The 20,679-nt window shown below is 41.8% G+C and overlaps 4 protein-coding genes across 5 annotated transcripts; 1 reads left to right on the top strand and 3 right to left on the bottom strand.

The window, feature by feature from the left end:
- The first annotated feature begins 1,217 nt into the window (after positions 1-1,217).
- LOC100884018 (1-phosphatidylinositol 4,5-bisphosphate phosphodiesterase) lies at positions 1,218-15,469 on the top strand. 2 transcript variants are annotated; one of them, XM_003699953.3, is made up of 20 exons: positions 1,218-1,456; positions 5,994-6,048; positions 8,284-8,513; positions 8,642-8,701; positions 8,846-8,983; positions 9,096-9,175; positions 9,474-9,609; positions 9,669-9,769; positions 9,858-10,024; positions 10,846-11,056; positions 11,110-11,368; positions 11,593-11,793; positions 11,875-12,076; positions 12,165-12,322; positions 12,379-12,585; positions 12,651-13,023; positions 13,085-13,234; positions 13,292-13,469; positions 13,610-14,060; positions 14,170-15,469. In XM_003699953.3, exons 3-20 carry the CDS (start codon positions 8,343-8,345, stop codon positions 14,236-14,238), a joined length of 3,312 nt encoding a protein of 1,103 aa, XP_003700001.1. In that variant the 5' UTR covers positions 1,218-1,456; positions 5,994-6,048; positions 8,284-8,342; the 3' UTR covers positions 14,239-15,469. The 2 variants fall into 2 exon arrangements, with proteins under 2 accessions (XP_003700001.1, XP_076395991.1); XM_076539876.1 differs by having other exon boundaries at positions 11,593-11,809; positions 11,879-12,076.
- LOC105663750 (uncharacterized) lies at positions 15,357-16,149 on the bottom strand. The gene is made up of 3 exons (XM_012294878.2): positions 16,034-16,149; positions 15,746-15,977; positions 15,357-15,615 (listed from the first exon to the last, which is right to left on the bottom strand). The coding sequence occupies exons 1-3, from the start codon at positions 16,043-16,045 to the stop codon at positions 15,524-15,526; spliced, it is 336 nt and encodes a 111-aa protein (XP_012150268.1). The 5' UTR covers positions 16,046-16,149; the 3' UTR covers positions 15,357-15,523.
- A 758-nt stretch (positions 16,150-16,907) lies between these two features.
- Positions 16,908-17,947, bottom strand: LOC100883909 (uncharacterized). The gene is made up of 2 exons (XM_003699952.3): positions 17,799-17,947; positions 16,908-17,673 (listed from the first exon to the last, which is right to left on the bottom strand). Exons 1-2 carry the CDS (start codon positions 17,811-17,813, stop codon positions 17,071-17,073), a joined length of 618 nt encoding a protein of 205 aa, XP_003700000.1. The 5' UTR covers positions 17,814-17,947; the 3' UTR covers positions 16,908-17,070.
- A 961-nt stretch (positions 17,948-18,908) lies between these two features.
- Positions 18,909-19,894, bottom strand: LOC100876230 (uncharacterized). Its single transcript, XM_003700050.2, has 3 exons — positions 19,788-19,894; positions 19,447-19,728; positions 18,909-19,193 (listed from the first exon to the last, which is right to left on the bottom strand). The coding sequence occupies exons 1-3, from the start codon at positions 19,797-19,799 to the stop codon at positions 19,050-19,052; spliced, it is 438 nt and encodes a 145-aa protein (XP_003700098.1). The 5' UTR covers positions 19,800-19,894; the 3' UTR covers positions 18,909-19,049.
- Positions 19,895-20,679: the final 785 nt, after the last annotated feature.

The following is a 20,679-nucleotide window of genomic DNA, read 5'->3' as shown; positions in this document are numbered from 1 at the left end:
TATACTATTTCGTGCATCTGATTAATTATGCCATGGAAGAATCATTAAACGTGAGTGCGGAAGCGGTACATTATCGAAGCAAGAAACCGATGAAAAACGTCTGGTCTCTCGATCTGCCTTCGATACATTTAGATTTGTTATTTTCCAGAGTATCGCATGTTTACGTACACGTGACCTGTCTACAACTATAGATAACTGACTTTTCTCTGTTCGCGATGAACGATATTTATATCGTCTGATTCAAACTTTCCTTCTCTACTGAAATATTCTCCGAGGTTTGCAGAAAATCACGTTGCTTCAATAACGCATTTATATCTATTCTGATCGCTTTCATAGAAAATCCGAATATTTCTTTACGGACATGCACGACAATACGTTCATTGACACGAAAATATACTTGACTCGTTTAAATGCGCATACACAAAAGTCCCAATTCCGATTAACGTTGGCCTAAATTCGAAAGGTCACTGAAGGTATTTTATTAAGGAAAATACAGCTCTTTTTGCTGTCCATGTTAAGGCATCAAAATTATTTATCCACTCGAACATTCTAAATATACCGAAACGTGTTTCCATTCAAGAGGCAGTAATTTTGGCACTCTGCTCGAAGTAGAATCTGTAAGTGTTCAGGGACACGGAAGTACCTTCTCGTGATAATACAAAAAAAATTCCCAAAATCATTTACCATAACCTGGAACGCTACTTTGTATTCTAAATTACCCTTTCATACTGCAATCAGTTAACTTAATTAAGTAACCGTGCTAACTGCTCGCCCTGCGTTAATTAGAACCTTTTCAGAAAGCTTAACTTCAAATTAACGAACGAGGAAGCGGGGGCAAATTTAGAATTAAAATATTCATTAAACATCAGCGGGGTAAGAATGTAATCAACTCGAAACTTGTCACCCTCCCGAGACCGAGTCTTAAATATTCGTTCGCGCGAATTTGAATAAAATTTACCTTATTCCATCGGTGATAATGACGGTATTACAAATATTCGAAATATACGAAGATCGTATACAAAAATTTTCCCGATTGGTGACCTCCGCAACGTTAAACGAAAATGTTATTCCCATTTGCCGTAAATAATTGAAAAATATGGGTGCATAACAGATACCGTACTTATTAACCGAGCAAAGTAGAAACAGAGTGGCGAGCAGCCACATAGGAAGGTGGCACATGCGCGCAGGAGAAAAGGACGGTATCGAGCCAGGCTAGAGGCTTGCCCGTCAACAGACGGTGTCGCACCGTCAGTTTCTTCCGCCGCGCCTGCAAGGCGTTCAGTGTTGCACCGAGGAAACGTGCGTTTCTCTTTAACGTTTTCTTTTTTTCCCCGTTTTCGTTCCACTGTTTCTCGGTCGCGTGTGCGCTCCACAGTGCAGGCCGACGAACCGTAAAAGAATGTAACCGAAGGAAGACACGATCGCCAGCGTCGTTCAGCCGGTAATTTCATACACGGTAAGGCAAACTCGAGATAAAAATTTCATTCGCGATATCGCGCCGTCCGTCAGGGACACGTTGCGTTTCATCGGGAACCTTGGACATCCGCTGACCGCACAAACCGTCTGACGTCCGAGAAATTTACGTAGAATCGAACGTGTTAATACGAAGGATCGTGACGTACGATCGGTCGTTACACCGATCGGAGTCGTCTTTATGGAGATGTCTTCGAACAGAGGTTTTTCGATCGAACAGATATCTGAAACGTACACAAGGTACACGCGCGTTCCGCTGACAGTTGTCCGAAGCTATATTTTCCTTTCGCTCTCTTCCTCTCTCTTTCTCTCTCGGACCCACCGCTATCGCGGACTCTGTTCACCTGTTCATCTCTGTCTACCTTTCTCCGCCTTCGTTCCTCCTTCTACTTGCCTTTGCCCCTGAGTGTACCTGTCATGAGTGCGTGTTCGTGCCTCAGCATTGTATTCCGTGCGTTTCGCACAGACAACAGAGGAGGACGGAGAACGTGCGCAGCTGGGCGAATGCATCGCGATGAGATGGCAAAAGAAATTAAGGAACAAACGATTCGTTAACACGCTGCTGTCCACCGCCGAATTTAATTAAACCTAATGTCCAATTAAGTAACGTTTCTCGTAAAATACATTGTTTCACAAACCCAAAATCTAGTTCCTTTTAATTTCTACAGTGTAATAATAGCGAAAGATCGAATAATTATGTAGGACTCTAAAGTATGCCACATTTAGGACAGTTTGCAGCGTTAATTAATGATCAGTCGTGATCAACCAAGAGGATAAGAAAGTATGGAAACAAAGGGCGACCCTGGATGCGAGTCTCCCAAGGGATTTTCGAGGTCAAGGGAATCCGAAGCATGACCGAGAAATGGAGTAAACACACGGTCTTCCGTGGACGACAAAAAGCGTCCATTACGAAATATTGGCTCGAGCCTCCAGCTGTGTCTCACCTTTGCCGATATTAACTCGTGATCGACCGTCTGTTTTATCTTCGTATACTTCTCGCTTTTCCCCCTGACTTTTGACCTTCTTGTTAAAAAGGAGGGGATCACGCGTGTCGCCTGTTAGGCTCGTTAGACGCGTGGAAACGCGACTACCGGCCATTATCGGCACCCTACGGTGACCAATGCTCGATATTTGCACAAGTGTTGGCTGGTAATTGCGTCGAATTTTCTGATTAACGATGCTCGTGTCTGAATTAAAAAGCAAACGGGTTTAAACGCTTAGGACAGAAAAATGGGTTAATAGGTGTACCGAGAGCAGTGATTCTAAGGGAATCGATGCAGATTAAAAGAAGCGAAATGGAAATTGTATCTCGAGTTCACTCGACCCGCAAGAACGAATAACCTCTTGTGGAGAAGATTGCGCGAACCGCGGTCGCGGAACACGGGTCATGACCCTCATTTATTTCCATTCTTCTTAAAGCGGCCGCGAAGCGTTATTGAGCGATTGAGCGGTCAATGTCGCGGCGGCTTAATTCGTCCTTCAAAGGCTTTACCGGAAGTTACGTAATTATCGATCGGTTAGCCCGTAATTGAGCCATCGCCACGCGTCGATTAATCTAACGCACGGAGAAATTCTGCTGTGAGCTCGCCGTTGCTCCAAATCCAAGTAACACCGGTATTCATCGGCTGTGCAAATATTGTTCCACGGCGTTCCACTTACGTGATATCAGAGTGCAAATGTTTGCGCTGTATTTACAAGCACGTGCATGTATACTAACCCGCTGCGTGTAATGGCTACTTCGCGGATAATGCGCCATTTAAAAAAATAACCTGCTGCACGAGCTTACTTTCACGTTTTGTCAACAGCCACATCCATTCATTCCTGCCTTCCAATAATTTCATTCATTTCCCTCGATGGCGGCTTATAAAGGGGTTACGTGCTATTGCATAAGCGCATAATGTACGCAACTCGTTTCACGCTGGAACGAGACGCATTGGTTATTTAAAACTTCAAGTTTACTCAGATACTTCGTGAAGAACAATAGCGGAAAATTCTGATCAACGTTTTAAGGGTTGCACACCGGTAGTTACATCCGCAGTAGTAGACGTAGGTGGTAAGAATTATCAATATTATTACCGGGTTGTCGCAAATTTCCTCTTGCTTTAATGTCAGATGATAATCGTCGTTCATATGTTCTCTTCAATACACATATGAAACAGTTTTTCTAATATGGCAGACTGTAAAATTATATTCGTCGTTATGCTTTTACAGGAACTCAAGAGTATTGAAGAGATTGAATCCTCAAATAAGACATACTGAATTATTAGTTGCTAATCCTCATGTCGTTCATATGTTCTCTTCAATACACATATGAAACAATTTTTCTAATATGGCAGACTGTAAAATTACATTCGTCCTTATGCTTTTACAGGGACTCAAGAATATTGAAGAGATTGAATCCTCAAATAAGACATACTGAATTATTAGTTGCTAACCCTCATGTCGTTCATATGTTCTCTTCAATACACATATGAAACAATTTTTCTAATATGGCAGACTGTAAAATTACATTCGTCCTTATGCTTTTATAGGTACAACAAGAGTACCGAAGTGAATGATTGCTCAAGTAAGACATACTGAATTATCAAGATTATTACCAGGTTGAATTATGTTCTTGCTTTAATGTCAGATGATAATCCTCACATTTACATATGTGTTCATATGTTCATGTGTTTATATGTTCATGTGTTCATATGTTCAGGTGCTCATATGTTCACGTGTTCATGTGTTCATGTATTCATGTGTTCATATGTTCATGTGTTCATATGTTCTCTTCGCTACACATAAGACAATTTTTTTAAAATGCCGACTGTAAAATGGATACAATCGTTATATCTAAAAGGGGCTTCCAAGTGATTGAATTCTCAAGTCTCCAATTGAAGTTCATGAACTCGAAGATCCATAAAGAGGAAAGGCAGCGGCAGCAAGATTGTACGGGAAAGTTTACGAGCAGTCAGTGGTCGGGCGGATTCCGTAGATTATCAACAGAACCAGACGATATTACGGCATCCCGACGTTCTTCCGCTTTCATGACCGAAATACTTGTGTTCCACGCTCGCCATTAAGTAGGTTCCACGGCCGCGTGTGCTGGTGCACACACGCGAGCACACACGACGCTTAGGCCGCTTCCGAAGAATTCGTTTACCGTCAGGCGCCAGAAACGTTTTTATCGTGCCAGGGAAGAAGCAACTCTCCCACATTATTTTCGTAGCGCTCCCGTGTTTACGCGCTGTCTGTACGCCATTCAGAGCTATGGGACACGAGAACAACGGTACGAACCCTATTTCAGTCAATTTGATCGCCATGACGGACCCCGGAGTTAACTTTATTGAATTTCTTCCTTTCTAAATTTCCGCCTTTTAAGTTGAACTTTTACATGAATGAACTTTCCATTTACATATTTAATTACCTGCATGATTTCAAGATGTTTCAATTTCATTTCAAGTCAGTTCAAGGTCCAAGGTCACCGTAAAAAATAATTTTTAAGCCTGTATAAACTCCATTTGACCCGCTGATAATATTTCAAAGAGCAGAAAATTTATGAAGTTCGGGAAAGAAGCTCCGTTAACCTTCCCCTGGATATTTATGATCGAATCAGCGCTTTCACTCTGATTGAAAGTACGCTGGGGAACAGCGAAAAGTTCGGAACTCGGGCAATCCGAAAATATCTACGTGTCTGCCAGTTCTTTCGTTACATCCCGACCTTATTCCCCTCACCAACTTTCTTCGCTTTTGTTTTCTCTTGCAACGTATCTGTAGGTTCCTCTGTTCATGGTCATTGTTGCCTCTGCGAAAAGATTGAAGCGCGTGTCGAGAAACAATGAACAGCTTTTGTACGTGGAGTATGTACGCACGGTTTGCACGTGATTGGTGGATTTTTGCGAAACTTCCTTCTGCGTCAATTAAGATAACTTACGATAAGAACGGGATATCCGTGGACGATAGTGACGCTGATAGGTGCTCGACCTTTCTCGCTCGAGAATGATAAATCCAGTTACTGAATAATGGTCAGCGTTACGCGAACGATAAGCGTTCAATTAATTGCATTTCATTAGTCTTCATCTCTTCGTTCGTCTAACGCGTTTATTTTCTACGAAGTTATTAAACAAGTCGCGAGGATAAAGAAAGAAACATTTCAGGTTAATATTTGGGTGACACGTGTACGTATTATAAAGGAATGTAATTAGCGAGCTTGTGAAATCCACAGAAATTATTTTCCTTGAAAACTATCAAAGTGTATTTAATTCGAAGGAAATCGAGTTATAATTACGTCTCTATTTTCACCCTGTCTGAGCTTTCCGATCGAACTTGAATATCAAACGATTCGTACAAATTTTTGCTGACCGGAAGCGTAAAACGGTTACAAGGGAACGTTGTTTGACAGCTGGTTGAAATATTTGCACAAAGATTGGTCTATAAAGTTCAGTGATTCCAATTTGTATATCGGTTGCTATACATAGAAGACCTTGAAACGGAGGGAGAAAGAAGCTGCATTATAAACTTTATTCGATCTTCCGTAGGTGCAGCGAGGAACTAAGATGTGCAAGCCAGCCAGGAAGAAACGCTCTTAACGTCGTAAGTCTATCTTTGTTTTGCGACATCACGACACTTTATCGTAAAATATCACGACGAGAAAAAAGTAGTAATTCTGCGATGCAGGAGAAATGTTCTAGCACTATTCTATTTTCACCTAGCAGTTTCTGTTTATGGTACGTCCTACTTTGTAGCTAGAATAAAGGTCAATCAGTGCAACGATGCCAGTAAATCCTTTGTGCTTTGATACAATATCGATCGTTCGAAAAAACAGAAAGCTTCTCGATGAAGCGATATAACCCGATTCGCGGTCGTAAAAGCTTCATTTTTGCAGTTCCGTCTTTTCTGACGGAAGTCTTTTCTAAACTTCTCGGAGTTGCAGCATGATTTTTGATGCTTCGCGTTAACGCTCGATCGAGAAGGGCGAAGCGCCGTAAAAGGGTTGATTCTTCAGCGGAGGGAGTCGCCTTTGGAAAGCCAGTTAACGTTGCACGTATCGCGAACAGAGGCTACAATTTAACGAGATTAACGTTTAATTGAATTCCGATGCAGGTAAAAGAGGCCATGTACTTCGTTCTCTCGGAGGTTAATACGCAATTGAGGTTGAGAGAATACGATTAAAGGACGGTCTACGCTCGAGTTAATCGAACCGCGTATCGATTAGCGCTCGACACGTAATGGTGCTCGTTTCAAATAAACGTGGGACATCAAACGGTAACCGCGTGGATCGTTTCGTGTTCGTAGTTCGCGGCCAACTTTCGTAATCTCGGCAAACGATATTGGAATCGGTAACGAGGCAACGCTATAAAAACGACTTCTTATACTGCAATTAAACTTTGTGGCTCCTTAGAATTTTAACCGTGAAAGTTAATGAGTCACGGCTTTTACGACTTAGCTATTTTTGAACGATCCTTTAATACATTTTATCTCGGAAATTTCCAAAGCCTTTCCAATTTATAATTTCATAATACTGATCCTAAGTATTGGACTTCTCTATCTGAGCCACATTAAACAATTTCTAAAAATTGATCCACAGTCATGAACTTGTCTTTATGGTCCACATTTAAAAATTTCTAAAAATTGATCCACAGTCATGAACTTGTATTTATGGTCCACATTTAAAAATTTCTAAAAATTGATCCACAGTTATGAACTTGTCTTTATGGTCCACATTTAAAAATTTCTAAAAATTGATCCACAGTCATGAACTTGTCTTTATGGTTCACATTTAAAAATTTCTAAAAATTGATCCAAACTCATGGACTTGTTTTTATGGTCCACATTAAATAATTTCTAAAAATTGATCCAAAGTCATGAACTTGTCTTTCTGATCCACAATTTAAAAATTTTTTAAAATTGATCCACAGTCATGTACTTGTCTTTATGGTCCACATTTAAGAATTTCTAAAAATTGATCCACAGTCATGTACTTGTCTTTATGGTTCACATTTAAAAATTTCTAAAAATTGATCCAAACTCATGGACTTGTTTTTATGGTCCACATTAAATAATTTTCAAATATTGATCCAAAGACATGAACTTGTTTATTTGACCCACATTAAACAATTTCTAAAAATTGATTCAAACTCATGAATTTGTCTTTCTGGTTCACCATTTAAAAATTTCTAAAAATAGATCCAAACTCATGGACTTGTCTTTCTGATCCACAATTTAAAAATTTCTAAAAATTGATCCAAACTCATGGACTTGTCTTTCTGGTCCACATTAAACAATTTCTAAAAATTGATCCAAAGTCATGAACTTGTCTTTCTGATCCACAATTTAAAAATTTCTAAAAATTGATCCAAACTCATGAACTTCTCTTTCTGATCCACATTTAAAAATTTCTAAAAATTGATCCAAAGTTATAAACTTGTCTATTTGATGCACATTAAACAACTTCTAAAAATTGATCCAAAGTCATGAACTTATCTTTCTGGTCCACAATTTAAAAACTTCCAAAAATTGATCCAACTCCTTATACTTGTGTATGTGGTTCACATTAAAAAATTTGTAAATGCTGACTCAAAGTCTTGGACTGTCTAACAAAATTTCGAAATGATCTACTATAATTTCCAAATAATAAACGCATCTTAAAACGTTTAACCAAGAACAGAGTTCAACAAGAAGAGAGAAATCATTAGACATTTCTGAGAAAGTAGTAAACAAAGTAAAGCATGATGCGAGTCACGTAGATTTGAGAACGTAATATGAAAAGCGAAGATTCGTGTCACGGACGATGTTTAGGCATTTATCGAAAGCCTTGAAAACTGACAGGAACCCGACGACGTACGACGCTGCTCGACACGGACAAATAGGAGTAAAAAATCGAGAAGATGACGAAGAGGTTCGAGTTCAATTGGCAGATCGAGGTACCGTTAGCGCTACGTCAAGGATGCATGTTCGATCGTTGGTCAGAGGAGAAGGATAATACGGAGCTCGAACTGAATTGCATGTTCAAGGTCGATGAGTATGGTTTCTTCATCTACTGGCAAAGCGAAGGAAAAGTGAGTGTCTACCTTTTGTCTATGGCTACCCTTTTGTTCTTTCAAAGAAAGACGATATCTCGTAGGTTAGGTCTTATCGAAGACAATGCTATTTTATTACGTTTTCTTGTATTCTTTTGTTCGAATAGGACGGGGACGTGATTGAACTGTGTCAAGTGAGCGACATACGCGCCGGTGGGCTACCAAAGGTAAGACCTTTTGCCTATCGATACACCTTGAACCCGTTTTTGACGAAATATCCAAACTCGCATTATTGTTACGAAATTAATTGCTGAAGAATTCGATTAAGGAATTTCGCAAACGAATCGGTAAAACTGTTCCGTTTAATTCAGGACCCGAAGCTGTACGACAAGCTGCTGACGAAGCACGGCGAGCAATTAGACGAGAAAAGTTTAACCATCTGTTCGGGCGTAGATTACACCAATATTAATTACCAGCACGTCGTTTGTCCGGATCCAACAACGGCCAAGGTAAATTTGTTCCAAAACGACTAAATTATTGTAACGATTTCGTTCCGACAGAGGAATTTTCCTAATCGATCGAGTAATTATTAACGACTAACACGTGTTTGTCCCACGACAGGTATGGCTGGATGGCGTACGGTCGATTACGCACAACGTGAAAGCCAACAACGTTTGCCCTCTTACGTGCTTGAAGAAACAGTGAGTTTGCTAATTCAATTACACCCACAAATACACATCAAACACCTACGCCGCGACTAGTGTTTACGCGAATGTGAAATAATTAAGCGGAAACGTACTCGACTACGTCTTTCCCAGTTTTGTCCGCTTAAAAGCGTGACTCGATGGGACTCGCGTTTCACAAGAGAAAGCAAACAAGATCTTTTTTTCTGCTCTTCTTTTCCGCGATGGGAAATATCGTGTTTTGCTACGCGCACGGAAAACTTATACACGAAAGTTATCTTTTTACGACCGTGAAATAAAAGGTGGCGTGTTCCAGTTGGATGCGGCTGAGAATGCTGGTCGATCCGAATGGAAAAGTTCCGGTGAAAGTGGTCGCGAGGACTTTCGCGTCCGGGAAAACGGAGAAGCTCGTCTATCAGTGCCTCGCCGATTTGGGCCTACCTAGCGGAAAGGTAATTAATGAAAATTCGAAAGTGTCGTGCATGATCGACGTTCCGTACGAAAATTGCAGAACGACGTCATCGAGCCGGACGACTTCACGTTCGACGCGTTCTACGCGCTCTATCACAAAATCTGTCCCAGAAACGACATAGAGGAACTGTTTCAATCCATGTGAGTACAGGAAACGTTTAACGAGCGCTAATCGATCGATCCGTCAATAAACGTGGAAAGGAACGTTTGTTTGCTCTGAACGTTCCAGCACCCAAGGGAAGGCGAACACCATCAATCTAGAACAACTGGTCATGTTCTTGAATGAGAAACAACGCGATCCGACGCTCAACGAGATTCTGTATCCGCTGTACGATGAGAAGAGGGCGTTGGAAATTATCAAAGACTATGAGCAGAATGAAACCGCACGAAATCAAAGTAAGACTTTACCTCTTCGTGTCTAATGTTAAGGATTCATCTTTAAATCTCATGCCTTTTATACTTCGTATTATTGATATAATTTTAACAGTCATATCTTTGATACTTCATATCATTAATATAATTTTGACAGTCATATCTTTGATACTTCATATCCTTAATATAATTTTAACAGTCACACCTTTGATACTTCATATCATCAATATCATTTTAGCAGTCGTACCTTTGATACTTCATATCATTAATATAATTTTGACAGTCATATCTTTGATACTTCATATCCTTAATATAATTTTAACAGTCACACCTTTGATACTTCATATCATCAATATCATTTTAGCAGTCGTACCTTTGATACTTCATATCATTAATATAATTTTAACAGTCATACTTCTGATACTTCATATCATTAATATAATTTTAACAGTCACATCTTTGATACTTCATATCATTATTATAATTTTAGCAGTCATACTTTTCATACTTCATGTCATCAATATCATTTTAGCAGTCGTACCTTTGATACTTCATATGATTAATATAATTTAAACAGTCATATCTTTGATACTTCATATCATGAATATACTTTTAACAGTCACACTTCTGATACTTCATATCATCAATATAATTTTAACAGTCACATCTTTGATACTTCATATAATCAATACAATTTTAACAATCACACTTCTAATACCTCATATCATCAACATAATTTTAACAGTACTTGCATGTGTCCTCTCCAAGACATACTTCTACCATCTAAGTGTTCGAATTAGTTTGTATCTTCGAAACGGCATCCTTTCAGAAGCAACTCCTTTCAGAAACGATGACAAAGGATGGCTTCATAAGGTACCTGATGTCCGACGAAAACGCGCCTGTTTTCTTGGACAGACTAGACGTCTACATGGACATGGACCAACCGTTAGCTCATTACTACATTAATTCGAGCCATAACACGTATCTGAGCGGTCGGCAATTCGGTGGTAAAAGCAGCGTCGAGATGTACAGACAAGTCTTGCTGGCGGGTTGCAGGTAGGTCTTAAATTCATAAAAGAAATTCGTTTTTCTGAACGAAAGATTTGAAGGTGCGTCGAGTTGGACTGCTGGGATGGTAAGGGAGAGGACGAGGAGCCGATAATCACGCATGGGAAAGCTATGTGCACGGACATATTGTTCAAAGATGTGATATATGCGGTGAGAGACACTGCATTCGTGACGTCGGAGTATCCGGTGATCCTCAGCTTCGAGAACCACTGCAGCAAGAAACAGCAGTACAAGTTGGCGAAGTATTGCGACGAAATTCTGGGGGATCTTTTACTGAAAGAACCTTTGAAAGAGTACCCTGTAAGTTGTGCTATCGAGCAATTAATCGTATCGATATATCTCGTAAAGTAGCACGTTTTGTTGACACGCGTGACGATCGTCAGCTAAACACGGATCCGATAACGGGGCAAATGCGTCAATCGTTACAGATTCTATCGATAACATTATCTTAAGAATAGCTTGAAGTGTTCCAAAATCGAGACAGATGAAGCAGATATCGAGTAACAAATATGTTCCGATAACAGCTGGAACCAGGGGTGCCACTACCGCCACCCAGCATGCTGAAGCGTAAGATCCTCATAAAAAACAAACGACTGAAGCCGGAAGTGGAGAAGCACGAACTGGAGCTGTTTAGGCAAGGTCAGTTCGTGATCGAGGACGAAGTGAAGGAGGATGCCAGCGCGCCACCGGTCGTGGCGGCGGTCGTTGAGCAACAGACGGTGAAGGTACCCCTCGTTGCAAGTATCGTTTCTTCTTCAAATTTTCCTATTTGAATTAAATGACTTATCGATACAAATCTACTGCAGGAAGAGGTTTCAGTGACCGAATCCGTTGCTTCGACCACGGTTACGCAACAGCAGTCTGGCTCTAGCGCCGGTTTGGGCGACACTTTGGAGTTGGCAGTGGTTCAACCCTACACCGGAAGCACGACCAACGTGCATCCATGGCTGTCTTCTATGGTCAACTACGCTCAGCCAATCAAGTTTCCCGGCTTCGATGTTGCGGAACGTAAGAAACTCTTCCTAGTTGGATGAAAACTGCTTTTTTATGAAAATGTAACTCTGCTTCTTTATGAACATGCAACTCTTTTATACAGAGAAAAATATTCATCACAATATGTCTTCCTTCGCGGAAACCGCTGGCCTGAATTATCTGAAGACGCAAGCCATCGAGTTCGTGAATTATAACAAGCGGCAAATGAGCAGGATTTACCCGAAGGGTACTCGAGCGGACTCATCGAATTACATGCCACAGGTAATTTTCGCGTTAAATCTAGCCAGAACACACGCTGATCGATCCATCGGAAACAGGTCTTCTGGAACGCCGGCTGTCAAATGGTGTCGTTAAATTTCCAAACGGCGGACCTGCCGATGCAACTCAACCAGGGAAAATTCGAGTACAACGGCTCGTCTGGGTACTTGCTGAAGCCTGATTTCATGCGGAGGGCCGACAGGAGTTTCGATCCCTTCGCGGAGAGTCCCGTGGACGGCGTGATCGCCACTCAGTGCAGCGTTCAGGTATTTCATACTCAATTTTTACCAAATTCGCAAATTTAAACCAGGTTTCTAACCTTCCTTAACAGGTGATCGCAGGTCAGTTTCTGTCGGACAAGAAAGTGGGAACGTACGTGGAGGTAGAAATGTACGGTCTGCCCACGGACACGATTCGCAAAGAATTTCGGACGAGGGTGGTCCCAGCGAACGGCCTGAACCCCGTGTACAATGAAGAACCCTTCCTCTTTCGAAAAGTCGTCTTGCCAGATCTGGCAGCGCTGAGATTCGCGGTGTACGACGAGTCGAATGGGAAACTGCTGGGTCAGAGGATTGTTCCTCTGGATGGTCTGCAGTCGGGATACAGGCACATATCTTTGAGAACCGAGGCAAACTTTCCCATGTCTCTACCTATGCTGTTCTGCAACATCGAGATCAAGATTTATGTGCCAGATGGATACGAAGGTTAGGAAGCTTTGAAAGGGGGACTCGTCAAACGTTTCATAATGTTTTTATCTTGAATTAGGACTTATGGACGCGCTGACAGCGCCACGGGCCTACAAGAAACCGGAGAACATGTCACAGAACAAAATGCGCGGCCTTGGAATTGAGGAGAGCGACAGCAAAGGGAACCCTGATTCCATGAGTGCTCATCGCGAGGTGGCCAAACCGAGAGGTATAATTTCTGTCAAAATATCAAATTACGAATGACTTTATGAATAAATATTTGCAGAGGAAATGAAGTTCGATCCCATAACGGTGGAGTCGCTGCGTCAGGAGAAGGGTTATCAAAAGGTGCTAAAGAAACAGCAGAAGGAGCTGGAGTCCCTGAACAAGAGGCACCAGAAAGAGAAACTTACCGTCCAGAAACAACACTGCGTTGCCATCGAAAAGATTATCAAGGGGAAAAAGTACGACTTTATTTCTGTTCTTCCAGCGAAAACTCGTTAACATAAGTTACACAACATCCACGTGTTAAAATAAAATTCCCGACTTCTGAGAAAACTTCTCAGATAAAATTCTTTGAACTGACTTAAATTTATTTTATCAGCAAAGCGGAACTTTCGAGAGACCCAACCGTTCGTCGCGCAGTTTCCGAACAAACGGTTCAATGGTCGCGCCTGGCGGACCGACAGCGACGAGAAGAGCGGGAATTAGTTCGTTCTCACCTGGAAGAGCGAAGAAACACCTTGAGAAAATTGTGCGTGGCTACTCAGCTGTCTCAGCAAAAACAGCTGACGGCGAGACACGAGCGCGAGATCAAGGAGATGAACGCCAGGCAAGCGAGGCTGTCCGTGGAGAGCATGAGGGAGGTGATGAACGACAAGACCCTGAAGACTCGGGGAATCAAGGAGGGCAGGTTGAGGGAGAAGCAGCAGAACAACACGAAGAAGTTCATGGAGGAGAGAAGGATCGCGCAGTTGATTCAGAACAGGGAGAAGGAGAAGCTGAAGGTGATCCACGAGAAGCAACTGGAGGAATTGCAAAAAGACATGAACGCGGTAAAGGACTTTTGTAAAGAAAGTAGCTTCAAACGAAGAAATAAATTAATCGAGAAATTTTTGAGCAATTGATGTAAGCTAATTTTTAAGCAACGCATGGTTTTTGCAGATAATGGACATGTACAAAAACGAGGAGATGGAGTACGAATTGGGCCCTAAAACCGAATTCTACGTGTGATGGTCGACGAAAAGTAGGCCCTTTCCGTGACCCTGAAGTTTTCCCGGAAGAACTGAGGTGCTGCATTCACAGAGCCCACTACTATCGTTAATTACAACTGGAATTGGGATCAAGCCGTTAGCTATCGTTCTCGAATCCGCCGACACGTTCGGATAAAACGCGTCGGCGAGCCGAGAACAAGCAACAGACAAAACCGCGTTTACTCGTGTATTCTAGTTCATTCTCCTGGATATTTTTTTATAAAAGCGTCTTGTAACTCCATACTGTCCGTCGTCGCACGAGCAAGTACCTAGACTAAATATAAGGGAGTCAATAAAAAAACTGAAGTGATCTAGTCAAACTCTTACATTGATAAGCATATATATGCATATATATTTATTATACGTATATATGTGTATATATACACACGGTTCCCCAGGATTATCCGGTCAGACTTCGTCATCGAATATAGAAGCAGTTACGACAAAAAGGTGAAACTTTGCCGACTCAATTTGGGAAATGTATTCCTAACGCGATGGATTTTCGGACAAACGCAATGATTTCGCCAAATTTTACTATACAGCCTATTGTTTTCTACGTTTTCGTTTGCCTAAAATATTATCGCGGTATGGAAGGTATTTTCGAGCGGTTGCAAGTCTGCGAAGCTTCACGCGACGTTTGTTTTCTTATTTCCACCGACGAAGTTTGCTCGGAAACATCTTAGGATAGCGTGTATAGGTAAATGAGAAGCGTGGATTCCGCGGAACAGCGTACCGCGTGATTCATCGATTTCAATATTTTTCGATCGTTAACGCTATTACCGAATTCTATCGTTCTGCGTGCGTGAGCGAGATTGCGAGCGTGTATTCGTGTGTTTCATGCCTAACGCCAAATGGAATTTACCGTCGCCGATTCCTTCGCTGCGAAAAAAAAAACGATGCTTCTATGGTCGGAAACAGTCAATAGTTGCGTGTCGATTAGATTGTCACGGGCTGAGTCGCGTGTTCGAGCGAGTACTCGTTTCTTCCTTCTTCGAGTACTCTCGAGAATGGTCCAAAAGTAGCGTCGAGAGCCAAAGATACCGTTGTACATAAGAACCGAGCAAAATGGAGAGCCTAGCATTAATGATCACCACGTCGTTGTTTTCATTCTAACAATGTTATTTACACAAATTATTATATTAATCTATATTACATATTATCTATATTGAATATAAAGGAGTAAGGAGAAATAAAGGAATTGCTAGCTCGATCATCGTCGTTATCCGTGGAGAATCCTTGCACGCAACTCTCATTCAACAAGATTCCTACAGATGATAATCGTAATCGGGTGCATGGTTGAAGCGTTCGTAGTTCCGCGGTGAATTGAATCCTCCGTGGCTTCCAACGTTGAACGGAACTGAAAAACGATTATTTCGTTAATGGATTTCAGTGTCATTTAATGATTTCGTTACGAAACTTGATAGCACTAATTAATCAATCATTTCCTACTTTTTGACGTAATACTTTTCCAGTAACTCGTTAATTACCTCCTGAAAAATGGTCTCCAGAGTGACCGCCGATGGAATGCTGTCCGCCATAGTAATCGTTTCCTACATCCAAGTGTCCATGAGGTCTAAATCCCCCGGAAAACGGTCCCGCAGGATAATTGTGTCCCTGTTGATAAGGACCTTGTCCATGGAAGCCTTGGAAGCCAGGATACGAGTCCGTGATTCGAGGCACCCTCGCTCCCTCGCAGACGAGGGCGACCACAATCAGCAACTAAAAACACCACGTTCCTAAAATCCGTCCACTTAACCGTACACGGGAAAACTCACGTAATATCTCATAACGAAGCGAGGAGTTCCAAGTTCTTAGCAAGATTATACTAAGTACACCCGCATACATTTGTTTTTATACTCGAAAGTTTCGAAAGGATACGAGAGAAGAAGATTACACCCCTGACGGTGGTTGCAAAATTGCGTAGCGGTTCGTTTCATTGCCGCGTCTTACGTAATCGGGTTGCGAGACAGTGACGAAACGATTCCTCGAAATAATCGGGAATCGGTTGGAAAACTCACCGCGACCGGATCGTAATTAATTCCTTACATAGAGTTGCTACGAAGCGATCTGACGTAATCTGACGAAAGGAAAATGGCGACCTGTCGCGCACAGAAGTGCGATTTCGGAGTTGAACTAATAGATTTCGAAGTTGAAATCTATTTTCGTATTCGTACAATATTTTAGAGGTTCAGAAAATTTTTAAAAGAAAAGGAAAGCAAGAAGTCTGCAGTCTGAAGCACGCGAGTTTAATAGCGGCGCTAATGCGATTCAGTTTTGGGGAACAATCGAGAAAACTTTGGCTAGGAAATGAGTTTCCATAGGTTGAGAGATTAAGAGGTGGAGAAAGGCAATCTCAGAACGGGAGATGACCGCAGCTTCGTAATCTCTTGTTGTAGGAAGGATGTCGGTTTGTTATGAAACTCCCGCTAGTCTGATTGTTCCGGCGGATGAAAAGCTTCGGGGAAAGTTTGACGAAAATTAGCAGGCTATCGAAACTTTGCGTTCTCAAAGCATTCCTCGGTCTAAGCTTTTAACGAGTTCCATTCTCATCGTCGTCCCGCTAACGGCTTTACGTTTCGCGTTGGAGCGCGCGATTACGAAAATCGCGACGGGAAAGTCGAGGATGGGTGTGCACACTGAACAACGAAATTGATACTTCCTTTTTTTATTGTACAATCTGTGACATAGAAACTTTGCTAAATTACAGCTCGATTACTATCCGTTAAGGCAATCGTGGCGCGATAAAACTTCGCGAAGGCACTGAAACATTTTCGAAACCGATCGACTTTGCGACGTCAAAGCGTCGATTACTTTATGGACAATACGGTTTTACGACCGATTGGTAAGCGGGCAGAGGATGAACGGGTTGGGCTATCTTCACGAAGCTGTACTGCTGCGGTTGCACCTGTACGACCTTCGGATGCTGATACTGAATCGGGTACGAAATCTGAGGCTTATGAACGATGGGTTGCACGTCGTACTTCTTGAGGTACACCTTGGGTGACTCGTACATCAGCTTTTGCACTATGGGTGCGTAATACATGGGCTTATGGTAAATCGGGGCGTAGGACACCATCGGCTTCTGATAGATCGGATAAACCACTTTGGATTGAACCACCGGTTTCACGATTACGGGTGCCGGCGTCGGCTTCAGAATGACCGGAGGCGGCGCTGGCTTCACGTAGGTGATCATCGGCTTAGGGACGTACTGAATCGCTGGTTTCACGAAAATTTGTGGCGGCGGTGAATACGAGATCGGGTGAGAGTAAACCGGAGGGCATGGATTATGGTAGGATTCCCTCTTCGGCTTCATCCAGGCCTCCATCGACGTTTTGTCTTCCATCATGCCGTCCGGCATGTGCATGTTCATCGCGGTCTCCGAACGGACGCTTGACAGCCATATCAAACACGGTATCTACAGAAAGACAAAAACTTTCGAAGTTTTCACTGGGAACACGGACTAATAATCTTAGAACACTAATTATATTTCAGGAGAATTTTTCTAGAAAAGCGTGACAAAACTTTCGAGAGGATTCTTACCAGTAACCTGAACATGATTTCGTCTTAAACTTCCCCGCGAACTTCTGGAGCTAATGTCCCTGGCGAAACTAGAAGCGTGTCGTGCGTGGCCGTCGGTTTTATAAACTTTTGCTCCACTTAAACGGGGCAGGTTTCTTACGGGCCGAAGTCGAATGTGATTCCCTTAAGCGGAGTAAAAAGCGGTCGTCGGTCAGGACTGTGATGCAAGCGGTCGCGCCCCGGTATTTCCTGAATAAATTCTGCACCTCGGGCTGCAGTGGGTTATGTGGCGATCGTTAGAGTCGCGTTTGTCATTTACAACACGATCGCCAGTCATTGGCCGCTTTCTGGACCGACACAACCGCGGGGCACGCTTCGTAACATCGCTTCGGGTGTAGCCTACAGAAAAAGGCAGAAAAAGGTTTGCACGCTTAGAAATATTTACTGCCGTTTTATCTGATTTATATTTGCCGCTCCCGCCATTTTAGGAACGTACAAGTAGATAAATTTTTATCTCCAAGGAGTTAATTTTTTTTGAGTCACAAAATTTATTTTAACTTTCAAGAGGTCACCTGAATATTGCTGTCAAAAAAATATATTAAGCAAAAATAATAATAATAATAATTTTATATAATATAATCAGAATAAGAATAATAATAATAATTCTATTATGGAGGTGATGTGATGAGATGGTATGAAGATGTTGACCTAAATTAACCTAATCAAATAATTTTGTCCTGCTGCATTTTCTATTAGCAATTACAAGTTATTCAGGTTATGTTTCACCCTCTGTTCACTCATTTTGTATTCAGAATTTTTAAATAATTGTCTAGTGTTTAAATTGAAATATTGGGAAGTCTAGCATTTGTGATATCTGAGACAATTACCCTACGAAAGTAAAAGATAGTAAAATCCCTAATCGAAGTTTTCACCAAGTGGCGAAGTAATTGTTTTATTACGGTGTTGACCAGCAATTAGAAGGAGAAAACTGTTGAAGTATGCGGATCGACGGGATCCAATCTGGTCAAGTTGACCCAATTAAGAAATACGTTGATTCAAAGAAAAAGCGAGTGGCACGCTGAACACTTTCAAAATCCAAACATTCTATCGAAGAAGGAGATTGAATTGCAATTGTTATAAAAACAAAAACAATTTATTTGAGCAACAATACATTACAACAACAGTGGACTATGTACAAGAACTCCTGAAAACAAGGGATTTCGACTACATATTTGGTTGAACGACTCGAGTTTGATATGTCAGCATCCAGGATCAATGCTTCCAACCGTGTCCTTTGCTCTGGTGATGGAACACGTGCTTGTAGACAGGTACGTGCACAGGATACGGTTTTGGTATGGGCACTGGGAAGTGTTTTTCCACCGTCACTGCATATGGCTTCTCCACCACGTACGGTACCTGCGAGAGATTAATGTATATTATATGCGTGAGAGCTAGCGTAACATCCTAAATTTATACCACATGTCCAAACTTTCCTACTCTGAATGCTACTTTGTACATAATAGCAACATTCACTAAAGGACACGTTCCGCAATTTTTCGTATAAAAGTCAAACTTTAACTTGAAGAATTATGTCCCTAAGAAACACTATTGCGGTCCATAAAAGGTTGCGACGTAATTTCATTTTCTATAAGCTAAGTTCTACGAGTACCTTTTTCTCCACCAAATAGGGCTCGGGCTTCTCCACAGGAATCTCAACGTGTTTCACTACTTCCACGGGCACTGGATGTGGAACTGGTACCTCGACCTGATACGGCTGCGGGATTGGTACTTTGATGTGCTGTGGGACCGGCACTGGAACCGGGTGAGGAATCGGTATGGCGTATTTCTTGTAAACCGGAATCTCCACGGGTTTCGACGTCTCGTGGTAAGTGGATCCTCCGTGCTCCTCTTCGTAGCCAGCGCACACCATCGTCACCAGAGCGGTCAGTATCTAGCCATAAAAAGAAAATGTTAATCGAAGAACAATCTTTCCACCAAAGGTAGACTTACTAAAATCCTCATGGTTCTGCACTGGGCACGCAATCTGCAGTGTTAACTGGCCACAATCTCTTTGATACTTTCAAAGTCACGGCCAAGTGTTTATATACCAACGTCACTTTCTCCCTTCTCTTCGTCACATTTACTCTTTCTGGTCGTTTATTTGTGCGCGTGCACGATCGCTCTATGATTGTTCGTAGATATCTGTGATGCTCTTCCTGATTCACTCTTTTACATCTTTCACATTTTTGCATATTTCTGAACTACCTTCCTCGTGAAACTAGCAAACCTTCTACTATGGTCTACTTCGATAAAAAATTAATTGTCGACAATATTCGATGATGCTGAGAGTTTCGTATTTCTAAACAAATATTTTTTATATATTATATTATATATTTCTAAACATATATTTGGACCTAAGTGGTTTTTGATAGTTGGACTCTCATTATGGGCAAAAAAATATTTTAGAAACGCGCCGCTCCCACGGATACCAAATCCAGTAGCTTTCGATTCTCACCGTATAGAAATGATGGCGAAAGGAAGTCTCGCTTCAATTACCGAACGATTGAGTAATTGTACTTTTATCCACCCCGTCACAGGATAAACATTTTCGACAAGGCAGGAACGCAGCCATCGTAGATCATTGAGAATGAGCTCGGTGAAGCGAAGTAAACGTGGTCGTGGTCTAGTTCGCGTACCTAACAATTTGTAAACTACTGTCAGCCAGCTCTGAACACAAGTTCAACCGTGTCTATCGCGTTAACACGCGATGCTGAAGATCCTCCGCTTTCATGGTAAATTTCGCACAGAGGGTGCGAAGCGTTACATCATGCTACACGAATAAAATGCATCTCAAATTTTAATTCATTATTATATTAAATTCGTAACCTTTGCAATTCTGTAT

The sequence above is a fragment of the Megachile rotundata genome, chromosome 14, assembly GCF_050947335.1.
Source record: "Megachile rotundata isolate GNS110a chromosome 14, iyMegRotu1, whole genome shotgun sequence".
NCBI classification, from domain to species: Eukaryota; Metazoa; Arthropoda; class Insecta; order Hymenoptera; family Megachilidae; genus Megachile; species Megachile rotundata.
The sequence above is the reverse complement of the archived record's forward strand: the minus strand, read 5'-3'. Positions and strand labels throughout refer to the sequence as shown.